We start from the raw sequence: 12059 nt of genomic DNA, 5'->3' as shown, positions 1-12059 counted from the left end.
CAGTTACTCTTGGGGCATTCTCTGGACACCACTAGGATCTGGCTAGTCCCTTCCCTGCTGCCAGAACATGCATGTATCCCACAAGCTATTTTCTGTAAGTAGAACAGGCTCTAAGAAGATCAGACTCTAAGAGGAACATCCAGCCTGCGTGGGAGTAGTGGGTCTTCCAAGATGCATCTGGTGTTATGTTCAGCACCAGAGCACTTAAAGAATGATGTTTCCTGTCAGGTTCCCATGGTATAGCTGAGATTTGTGTGGAGGAACAGTGTCACTCAGTGGAAGATTCACGTATTACACATTATCATTGCCAAAGCCTTAACTAAAGGGAAAACAGTGATACTTTTTCAGGATAAAAGTAACAGGAAGGGATTTTGGACTAATGGAGAAAGAATTACTGTCTGGGGTCAGCCAGCCTCTAATCACGCATATGCAGCACAGAACTGCACAAGCAGTGGCACAGGAAAAGGCACTGAAGGTGGGTTTTGATACATAATTGCATGTAGTCATTTTGTGTTCTGAGCAAATGTCCCAGGGGCTACACTGAGCTCACCAAACACATTTCTCTTTTCACTTACTCCATATTTGAGCTCTGGTTTCCAGAGACGAATAACAAAATGGATTAACACAGTGCATCTTTTATGCTTTGTGTGGCTTGGCTTTTCCTTTTAACCATCTAGAGATACAGTGCTCTTTGAGATTACAAGCTAAACAAATTTGAAATAAATGTCTCACAAAGCAATAGCAATGGATTCTGGATGGCGTTCATCAGCCTCTATTGACAACTCTACAGATCTGACTGGCTGTCTGTGTTCAGCTCTCTCTCTCTGATGAGGTAACTCTTTACTGCCTTTGTCTCATATCACATGTCATTCTGGTCACAAACTTCAGACTATCTTGATAGACAATGCCTACCCCCCATCATCTTTATAAGTGTGACCAAATGATATTAAAGGGGCAGTGTGAGAGGATCTTCAGTGGATAAAGAAAAGCCTCATTTTGCAGCAGTGCCAATTCAGCAAATTTCACCAGCAATAACCTGCACTTCTCCCCTCCCCCCCATCTGTGCTATGAGAAAGGAAAGTGCAGATGGGGGAAAGCCTCCTGAGTTAGCGTGCTTGTTCACAAGGTCATTTTCCAAGTAAAAAAGGGAAAAGCAGCAGAAATAATCAAAAGTAAACCCAAGCAAAAAAAAAAAAAATACTTGGTTTGCTGCACTGCAGAGTGACCTTGTGTGAGATTCTTTTCCTCCCCCCCCCCCCCACCCAAAGAAATGACGCACTTACTGGACTTCACCATCACTTCTCTGCTGCCTTCAACTTTACTCTGAGATGTAATATGAGCACCTGGGCCATTATCTGGGGCATCCTTTATGAATGGGAGAGTTACTGGAGAAGAATAGAACTGCAGGAAATTACCAGGTTTGCTTTGTGAACGTTTGTACGTGAGACAGTGACCCAGTTTACACAGTGAATTATAAGAATAATAATACCTGGCTGTTATTCAGTGCTTTACATCTGTCGATTTTAAATCACTTTACAAAGGTGGGTCAGTATCACTGGCTTTATTTTACAGATGGGAAAACTTAGGTTCAGAGAGGTGAAGTGACTTGTCTAAGCTCATGCTGCAGGCCTGTGGCAGAGTCAGGCATGGAATTCAGGTCTCCTGAGTCTTAGTCAAGCACTCAGTTCTCTTGATCATGTTGCCTCTCTCAGCCCAGTGAAGACACTATAGTCCTGATCCTGATCCATTACAGCACTGAAGCCAATTGAAAGATTTCCATTAACTCTGTGGGAGTTATTAGATTGGAAGGCAGTAGTAGGACTTTTTGGACCACTCATCCTCTCACACACATCCACCCTGGACAAACCTGTGTTCTAATTAATTTGTTCTCACAGAAATTCCATTATTTTCTTTGGGAAAATTTGCCATGTTTATATTTAAATGGCTTTTCTATATTGCTATTAGGTCACATATAGTGCAGACCCCTGCCTGTGCATGTTTGTTCCCTACAGTATATTGTCCAGTGCTTTCAGTGAAATATAAGATATGGGTCATAGTCACTCTTGGCATCGGCAGATGTAACATCATTAAAGTGGGTGGAGTTGAACTTACTTATACCAGGTCTGAATGCCTGAAACCAACCAACCAATGGGGCTTCTGCCACTTTTCTTGTCACATTATTCCACAATCCAATCGATTTCACTATTAGAAAATATTTCTGGCTATTCAGCCTCTTTTGCTCCTTGTGAGTAGAGGGCTCAGAATGATCATTTCATCGGATTCTGCCTTAATTCTTCAGTAGCCATCAAGCTCTGGCATAAGAGAACCCAAGGAAGCTTCAGAAGTGAACTTTTCTTTCTTTTCAAAGTGTTCATAAGCCCCTGCATGAAATGATCATACCACACTCAAGACTGTTCACTGTGGGACCTCCTTGAAATTACTAACCCTATAGTAAGATCTGGAGAAGATCTGTAGTACATTTAAAAGGGGAGTGACCAGGGTAGGAGCATTCTAACCCACAGGCACCAATGTAGGAATGGACTTGCTTTGTTAACGGAGGTGAATCCAAACTTTGGCCTTGTACAGCTGTGCAGATCTTTTGTCTTTACAGCTGAATCCCTGGAAACAACATATGTGACTTGACAGCTCCCAGAAACATCCTCCTGAAACCAAACAAATATAAGAAATCATGTCATGAAATTATAATGTGTGAGTAGAATTTGTGGCAGAACAAAATATATTTCACTATACACAAAAGTGATCCAATCCAATTAGAATATATTATGTAGAAAATCTGCACAAACCCAGAAACAGGGCCATATTTTGAAAATGAGGTCCAAAAACCACAGGCTTATCCTAGCTAGCAGAGTTACTGAAACAAAGTGAGTGTATAATATCAGGCAACTGCACACCCAAATGGATGTTTGACATCTAAATCATTACAGAAAGCAAGCACCAAAAGGGCATTATTACAGTCACAGAAATTATGAAAAACATTATTGTAACTAGCACTAATTGGCAGTTGCAGAAGAGAGGAATGAGTTTGGAGATGGAAACACCCTCTCACTCCAGAGATGGTTTTATTGATGCACTAAGATCAGGTTCCTGCAGTATTTTTCTTTAAAACAAAAACTATATTCTGCCCCTACCTCGGTTGCTGTCCCAGAATGTGGCTGGAATTGGAAGAGACTGAGGAGGCCCCGTTTCAGATCCAAGGTCAGGGGCTTTCCTCCTCCATGTCCATAGATGCCTTCAGCCTATGGGGAGAAATATCTGATTTATGGGAGAGAATCCCTGTCAATGCTGAGAAAGGGATGAGAACTCAGCATGAAGGCATTCAGATACCATGATGATGAGCATGGTAATGAGAGAATTCCCCTCTCCCCAGGCTCTCAGAAGGATTTTATGGACTGTGATACGGCGCTTCAAGGTGGAGAAAAATTTCAGATGAGGGGGCAGTAAGAGAACTTCAGGGGGGTGAGAGAAACATTCATTATGCTGTCACTGCACTAGAATTAGGTGACGACTACGCTGTTTTAAAAGGCTTCAAAAGAAAAATGATATTCTTGACCAGCACAGGCTTGATTTCACACTAAATTTATGGCCAAAGTCTTTTGAAAGGTGAGGCTCCTCCACTTTGCATAAACCTTAAAGTGGCAGTTCCTCCCGGAGGTACCTGGAATATTGCTCTACTGAGAGCACTGACAAAATAAGTCAAAGTAACATTCCTTGATCTTCATCCTAATCTATGAGGCATCCACAGCTGTGAACTGAACAGTAAATGTCGGACCAGGGCAGGGCAGCTACTGTAGACCACCCAATTGTGTAATGTATGACAGAGCAGGGGGCTGTGTAGCAATAGTAGGACTTCAGAAGGAGTGTCTGTACCTCCCTGAACAGACTACAAGTCACAAAAGAGGCAAAGGTGTATGGGTCAGGTGGGATGTAGGAGTGCTTTTCAGAGTTCTCTTGAATAATGAGTTTATGTGCAACAATAAACAATACTCTCCCACCTCACTTGACCTAGAGCCACCATTGCTAACCCAGACTGCTCAAGCCTATTCTATTTCAACAGAACTATCACGCCTGGAGCCAACTGGCTGACTCTGTGGTCATCCCGTGCACTGCTGTGTGAGTTCTACATTCCAAATTCTTTCCTTTAGTCTAGTCTAGACTAGAGTGCTCCTACCACCCTCCTCACCATTATATTGGAGTGCCCTCCATTGGTGTATTAAGTGATGTGACTAACTGTCTGGGATGGCAAGAGTTCAGACAGTGAAAGGCTGAGATAGTGGATGACTATCTGCTACTCAACAGTCACTCCCACTAGCCAATTAAACAGCAGCATTGATAGCATCTGAGAGGAGTTTCATCTTGAGGTTCATGGCCAGAAGAGTGGTGGCTACTACATAGAAATCTGAGAGTGGCAAGAATGTAAAGCAGGAACATGAGGAACTCCTCAGGGTTGGAATAGGGATGTGAGAGGCTCTCGGTGTGTCTGTGTGGTATTATTAACACACCTTCCCATTGTTCCAATGGAGGAAAACTGGCAGCTGAAGCTCTGCGGTGTCCTCTCTGCCCAGCACAACCTCAGTGGATGCGTCTCTGTTAATATTCTGACTCTTCTCATGTTCTGAATCATGATGGACTTTTAGGTCTTGGATCTGAAACCACAAAAAAAAAAAAAAAGAAGAAAGCTATGAGGGGTATGGTTCACAGAGTGTGTCCCCCAGTTCCCAGCTCCTCTGGCCATTTGGCTTGAGGGGAACCACAGAGTTCATTTTTAACATATCTCAGAGTCCTCACAGACACTGCTTATGTTGGAAACAGAAGATGTATGGGACTGAATGTCCCGCTTGCCCACCAGCAGAAGTTAGCATTGCTACGTGTTAGTCTGTGAAGGAACTCGCAGGCAAGAGCTTTGGCCCTAAACTGGCTTATTCATGTTTGGGTAAGGATAAGCCACTGGCCAGTTTCTCCACTGTCAGCACGCCTGAGCAAAACCTTCATCTGCTTACATGGGAGGAAGCTGTTGCCAATGGAGCCCAGGATGATCCAGCAGCAATAGCTCGATCACTCGAGCTAAAAGGTGGTAGTAGAAGCACAAACCGCTTTTCTCAGGCCTACAGGTACTAGAGGACAAAGCCATCACATACCTGTATCTGGAGAAGCTGCTCCCCTGCATGATTTCTCCAGAGCACGTGCACCTGAACCAAAGTTTCAGCCCGCATCCAACTTCCTCGCAACGACAACTTTGAGACATAATCTAGCTGGACATCCAGCGAGTAGCGGTACTGATACAAAATTCCAGGCTGGAAAGATGGTGTATCCAAGTTCCCTATGAAAGGAGACCAGCAATGAAGCCACTCACACACTTTCACACTCCTCGGTACCTATGATTGCCTTGGATTCAAATTTATCTCAGCATATGGGTTAAGTGGCAATGAAAAGAATCCCATTGACCTCAATGGGCTTTGGATCAGAACCTATGTGGGATAAATGCATGTTTTCATATTCTGCCTGGCCCTGCTGCTGAGGCCTGGGTTGATATCCGCCTTCAGTAGCTCCTGTTCCTGGGCCCTTCAAAAAGAGAGGTAGAAGTAGGAGTAAAGATTAGAAAGGACCTTGTCCACACCATTAGACTTGACTGGGCTTCCTGAAAGCTTGTGTCTCTGTTCTTCTTTTCCCTGCTAATCCCAAATGCCAATTTTCAATGAAAGTCAAAAAGTGTAAATTACTGACTCACCACTCACAGATGATAGATGTTTCTAAGACTGTGATTCATACCAAGAGCCGTTAGGTGGTACCTATTAAAAACTACCAGTGATCTATTATATTATGGGAGCTTCACCATCAATTCAAATTTAAAAAGGGAAAAATTAGGCTAAATACCAAGAAATGCTTCCTGACTACGAGATCCGTAGCCTGTGGCATGATCTCCCAAGTGGTGGAATTGCCCTCCAGGGATACATTTAAAACTAGACTTCACAAAGCATTAGAAACACTGTACAGAGCAGGGAGTAACCCAGCACTAGCAGGGGGATGGGCCAGGTGACCTAAAAGGTTTTTTCTATTTCTAATGTCCATGATTATACCGACAATGTGCATTTCCTGATGAAGTCAGAGGAGTGACACGAGGGGTGAATCTGCTCCTATGTTGGACAGTTTGTTGGATTTCTTTCTGATTCCAACTCCACTGATTCTGAGAGCTTGAAAGATCATATACATATCACCTTTAAAAAAACCCAAAAAACACCTACCCTGAGTGATCTGCACTAAGGCCTAACCCAATGACTAGCAAGGGAAAGAACACATCTTACAACAAGAACACTAGCTGCTTTGTTTGTTTTTGTCTTCCATTTTATAGTGTATCAAAAACAGAGCAGGAAAATAAACTAAAATGAATCACTTTTAAAACTGAGAGTGAATTAGCAGTTTTTACTATATCTAACCCAGAAAACTGAATTTCAAGGGCTGGATCCTCAGTGAGTGTATTAGTGACTTCAATTAACCTATCCCAATTTACACCTGCTGAGGTTCTAGCCTCAAAAGTATATTTGGGTATTGCTGTACTGAGGTGAGCAGAGTGACTTTCAGATGAGAAGATCAACCCAGCTTCTACTGATTCAGCTGGGGTGGAGGGAGACTCCCCTTGGCCCCAATGGATGCCAGGAGGGGATGGAGAGGGCTGGTTAAAAGCTCCCTGGTACAATTCCAGCACCAGACTGATGGGTGAATGGGGATGATTTCACAGCCTCTGATTGCATTCTCTCCCTTCTCTGCCAGAGGTGACTTATCCTTTGGGCTCATGAAAACACTTCCAAATTGTATTGCTATGCTTTTTGAAATAGACAATATTGCACCAATACTGGCAGGTGGATACAATGAGGCTTTGTTATGTGACAAATCGCTGGCTCGGCTACTGTGGGTCCCGCACTTTTATTTTTTGTGGAGGGTCAGGGTGCCCCATGTGGCCCCTATTTCCAAGCGTTGGCCAGCCCAGTAATGCCCTGCGGGGGAGGGAGAGAAGGGACCTGGGCCCATCCATTTCTCCAGGTCCCAGCCCAGGGACCCTAATAGTAGCAGCTATGCATTGCCACCAGTGCTTCCGGCTGCTTTCCCCTGGGCTACTTCCCCCCCATCTTTTCAGCTTCTGGGAATTGGCAGGTATACCTCCCTCCCCACATTCTCCTTCCTCTGGTTCTCTTGTAAGTCACCACACTCCTCCAACTATCTCACCATCTGCTTTGCTGGAGCAGGGGTTTTTATCAGGCCCCTGGCTGGGTCTTATTTGGCCTCAGGTGCTCCTAACTGACCTCCCCTCAGTTCACAGGGAACAAGGCCCGGATCATTCTAAAGCTTATATATCTCCCTTCTATCACTCTCTGACTGTGAGGAGGTTGGCCAAGGGGATACTCTACGACTGTGGGGCCTATTTTCTTTCCTTTATCTGTTCACACATCTGAGCAGAGTTCCTCTGGGCAGTGTCCGCTGGCTCCCTAGACACCTTCAGGGAGTGGTGGGCGCTGTCCAGGGTTCTCTGCTTGGTGTCCTTTTCCGGTTCCCTCCGTTTGACCCTTTGACCCCCACGCCCGTTCCTGTTTTTTCATTAGTTGTTCCCCAAAATTAGTTGTCCAGTGACTCCTCCTCTTAGGTTGGGGGAGGAGTCTTTAGAGCCCGCCCACTTCCCAGAACACAAATTGGATCACTCTCTGGCTGCCCTCTAGCTCTGCCATCTAACAGTTAGAAAACGCTTAATCCTCAGCCCCCCATCTTCAACCTATACAAGTAGGACACTGATACACCACCAATATACTCACTGTGTTTTTCAGGAATGGCTAGACATTTCTAGCAAATGCATATAACGTAAGTCTGTTTGCCCAGTGGCACTGTCTCTTTCCTTGGTTGTGGGAAAGTATTTTTGTTTAAATTAGAAAATGAATGAATGGATTCCCTGCTCCCGCTCTCTCCCTTCATACCTCTGGGGTTTATCAAGGACTAATGATGAAAACTTAGTAAGATACTTTTGTTAGCAAAATATCACTTCATGGAAGAGTTCATTTGTTTACATAATTACCCAGGACAGGTCCATAGCAAGTTTAGCTGCCAAATGTTGGACTATTAAAATTAATTATGTGTGTTGTTGTGTTTTGCCACCAGTTTGAATATACAGCGTGCAGCAAATCCTCAGCTGGACTCTAAGTTGTCATAACTCCACTGAAGTCAATTTGTTATGACAATGGAGCTATGACAAATTATACCAGATGAGGATCTTCCCACCCTCCCATCTGCTGTGATCTGAGACCTTGGGTAAAATTACTGAATAGCCCTATCATTCACCTTGGCTAGTGCTGTGTGTAAACTCCATCCACTCACAATTTACAGGGAACCTTCAATCCATTTCTTAATCCCCTACAACAGATGTTGAATTACAGATTGCTGGTATCACAATACAATAATATTAACTATTGTCAACCAGTGGAAACCTGTAAAACCTTTTTTAATTTGGTGCAGTTCTTTTCTATTTTATTTTGTGTAGGTTCTTATAACACACCCATCACTGTGATATTTGAGTGTTTTCTTAGGGTTGATAGTGATTGATTCATTGGCTCATTAAGGATTAGCTTTCACAATTCTGCTGAAAGTTAAATAAAAACAGGAAACCTTCTCTGGGACTTCAAGACCTTGTATGGGACCTTGTAGATTAGCTCTTGACAGAAGACAGCAGTACCTTTTTTGTTTTCTATTCCTTTCCACTGGCACAGGTGCCTGAGATTTCTGTCCAGGGAATGAATTCTAGTTCTGTGGCACAGTTCCATGAATATGTCCATGCTCAGTAAAGTTTGAAAGATCCTTACAGAGATGACTTCATTCCACACAACCTTGGGCAACGCTAGAATATTTAATGATGAGGGAAGAGATGACATTCTCAACCCTTTCATCCACCCTTTGGCCTACTTTTAAGTAGCAGTGATGTGAAATGTAGCTAAGTCATAACCCTCTCTCATTAACTTAATCATTGACCTAACCACAGCATCTTAAGATAAAGATGCTAGAGAGGCCTTACCTCAGAATATCTTTGTTTTTACACCTCAGCCTTAATATTGTTTAATTTTTCATTTTATGTAGCCTGCCTGGAATTATCTGAGAGCAATCTTCTTGTGTATTCTAATCTTTGTATTTATTTGAAGATTGACTGATTTTTGTGTTCGCTTTTGCCATGAGGGATATCAGTTCAATCCATTATCTAAAGATACAGCTGTGTTTGAAATTCTCAAAGACAATGTTCTTTCAATTCATTGTGAACCTGGTGGATTACTGAAGTGTTTTGGAATTCTGTCATCTGATCCTTTATAATGACCAGCAAAATAGGTTTCAAAACTCTCCCCAAAGGATGCCAAATTCTTCATGGAAGAAGGATTCTGTAGTAAATCCAGGCACAAATAGGTGTAAATATATCTGAATTCCTTAAACCATCCTCTGTGTGTTAGAGGTAACTGTTGCCTGGCTCTTTTACATGAAGTTGAGTCTTGAAAGGTCAATATTTCCTGTATTTGTAGGCACCCAGATCCAGAGAGAAGTTTCTAATCATGGATCCTGAAACTAAGTTATAAACACCTGTCCCTGAATTCTGGAAATGCACAAGCTGTTGTTAGTTGCCATGCTAATAAAGCTTCATAAAGAGATTAGAAACCGGAGCATTTTCAGAGCATTCCTTCCACTTCCCTTCTTTGACTGTGGGATTATAATTTTGAGATATAGAATTACAGAAAGCACCAGGCATTATACAGAGTTTTGTGTAAGGTGACAAGCATCTTGCTTGTAAAGTCCACAGAATATTTTCACATTTCATGCCATTTCAAAAGGTGAAGTGCAAAGTCACTTACCTTTTGCTGAGCTGGTTAAGAAAAAGAAAATCAGCCAAAAGTGTCCTGAAGATGCCGGTGAACTCATGGTGGGAGTTGAGTGTGAGCAAATCAGAGTGCTATAGTAAGAGGGGAAGGCTAGAAAAAAGAGATGGAAGAGAAAGGGGGGCAGGAGGAAAATACAAACACACACCCTCCAGAGTGGCCAGAATTGACAGGATTCACAATGTCAGATGACCAGGCCTGACCTTCTCCCTATCCCTGAATTACACATTGAAGAAGAAGCAAATAATTAATCCCTTGCTCCAGCCCGCAGCAGCAGTAGCAAAAGAAATAAAAGGTTGGGAAATCATTTGGATTTGCCAAAGCCTGCAACAGGGAAACCAGCAAAACCTGCAAAAGGATTTCTGGTGGAGAAAAGGCAACAGTTTGCCCTGCTGAATCTTCCTGGGGTTCAGAAGAGTAGCTCTGAACCCAGGGACCCCGGAAACATACCCTCTCTCTGCTCCTAGTCACCTCCCCCCTCTCTACCAGAAAGAAAAGGGGAAGAAGAAAGAAAGGAAGGAAAATTAAATTGACAAGAAAGTGGCCAAAACAGCAGCAGCAGAATCATCCCTCCTCCTTCCCTTTTCAGGGGCTGAGGAGTTCCAGCCTCTAGGATCAGATTACTTAAAGGGCCAGACTGGAGTGGAATAAGAAAGCAAGGCTCTGTGAATGAAGCTTATTGAGGAGAAAACGCACAGGCACACACACATGCTGGAATGAGAGCTTTCAATTCATTGAAAGATGATCAGAATCGTAATTTGATTAAGAAGAACATAATTCAGGAAAGTAGGGCCCCAGGGTTAGGAGAACAGTACTATTTACACAGTTGCATGTCAGAACACAGACAAGTCATGCAGACATGCAGGTCCCTCTATAAAGCTGACTAGTGTTTATTGTTGTTAGGAGCACACACTGTGTGCTAAGTGCTTTCCAAACACAGAAGAAGGAATGGTCTTTGACGGGAGGAGCTTATATTTAATAGACAAACACACCATCAAAAGGCTGGGAACTGTGATCTACAACATAAGACAAAAATAGTCCAGGTGGTAACTGGCCAGGCTAGGTAACAAATGCTGGGATGTTAACTGAGCCTAAGTCATTAGAGATTGGATGTCTAATAACAAAATGAAATATTTTTGTATGTTGTATAATCTCCAAGCACCCAATTCAGAGGGGCCTTAATCAGTTTGCATCTCTGAGTCACAACTGAAGTGGGTCTTTGGGAAGGATTTGTATGTAGAAAGAGTAATGACCTTTGGAGAGGACAGATAACTAAAGAATGGATCTTATAATGGGTGAAGGATTTGGCTTGTGATCAAAGGATGCCCCCTTACCAGCCTCACTGCTTCTGCTGAACCACTTACTCCCTCCTTCAGGAGCTTGTTTCTGACTATACCAAGTGCTGTGTGCCTCGCATTTCAGAGGGTTTGACATTTCAGACAAACGTGTTGGCAAAGGAAGGAAGTGTGTGTGCAGCCATGGAAAGGAGAGAAAAGCAAGAGATCTAACAGAGGATTTTGTGAAGAAAGGTTTGACCTAATTTATTTACAAACTCTTAATGTAGGTTATGGGGTGATGAACTGCCCCTGACCAGGTCCTCCCAGACTGTCCATACACACCTGAGTCCTACTGAACCCAGCTTCTAGGCCTTACTCCTGAGTCTGCGACTCACTGAGCTAGTTATTTGGGCCTTTTCTGTATTGGGACTTTAGTCATTGGCGCAGCTGCACTAGTGCAAATCCGTAGTGCATGCACAGTTTACATTGGTGCAATGCAATTTGCATCTTACCCTGGTTTTGAACCTGGTGGCTAAAAGCTCAGTGTAGACAAGGTCTTAATCTCTGTGAGACTACGAGTTTCTCTTCCTGTAAAATGGCCTAACACTTGCCCACCTCACAAGGGTATTTCCAAGTTTTGCAGAGCACTTTGAGCTTCTCAGTGGAAGGGGATATATATATTTGTGCAAAGTAACACAAATCTGGCAAGTATTACAGAGGCAGTGCTAGCCCCCGTCCAAACGCATACTAAAAAAGCAAATGGGGGGCCCCCTTGAGCTGCTCGGGGCCCTAAGCAATTGTTTAGTCTGCTTATGTCTAGTGCCGTCTCTGCTGGCAAACCACTTTTAAATAACATAAAAGATCTTTAAAA

The 12059-nt window shown here is 43.2% G+C and overlaps 1 protein-coding gene across 2 annotated transcripts in view; it reads right to left on the bottom strand.

The window, feature by feature from the left end:
• The window catches only part of LOC137156078 (microsomal triglyceride transfer protein-like), a 28477-nt gene extending 18296 nt beyond the window's left edge, over positions 1-10181 (bottom strand). Inside the window, exons 1-5 of one of the 2 annotated variants that reach the window (XM_067552677.1) lie at positions 9888-10181; positions 5157-5338; positions 4521-4664; positions 3150-3257; positions 2547-2663 (exon numbers count right to left, since the gene is read on the bottom strand). In XM_067552677.1, coding sequence (XP_067408778.1) covers positions 2547-2663; positions 3150-3257; positions 4521-4664; positions 5157-5338; positions 9888-9954 — 618 coding nt within the window. In that variant the 5' untranslated portion in view covers positions 9955-10181. The remainder of the gene's footprint in view (positions 1-2546; positions 2664-3149; positions 3258-4520; positions 4665-5156; positions 5339-9887) is intronic. The other variant, XM_067552676.1, reaches the window with a different exon arrangement.
• Positions 10182-12059: the final 1878 nt, after the last annotated feature.

The sequence above is a fragment of the Emydura macquarii genome, unplaced genomic scaffold, assembly GCF_026122565.2.
Source record: "Emydura macquarii macquarii isolate MOO-44397 ecotype Brisbane River unplaced genomic scaffold, CSIRO-AGI_Emac_v2 contig_1390, whole genome shotgun sequence".
NCBI classification, from domain to species: domain Eukaryota; kingdom Metazoa; phylum Chordata; order Testudines; family Chelidae; genus Emydura; species Emydura macquarii.
Note: the sequence above shows the minus strand (reverse complement) of the source record. Positions and strands in the feature narration are given on the sequence as shown.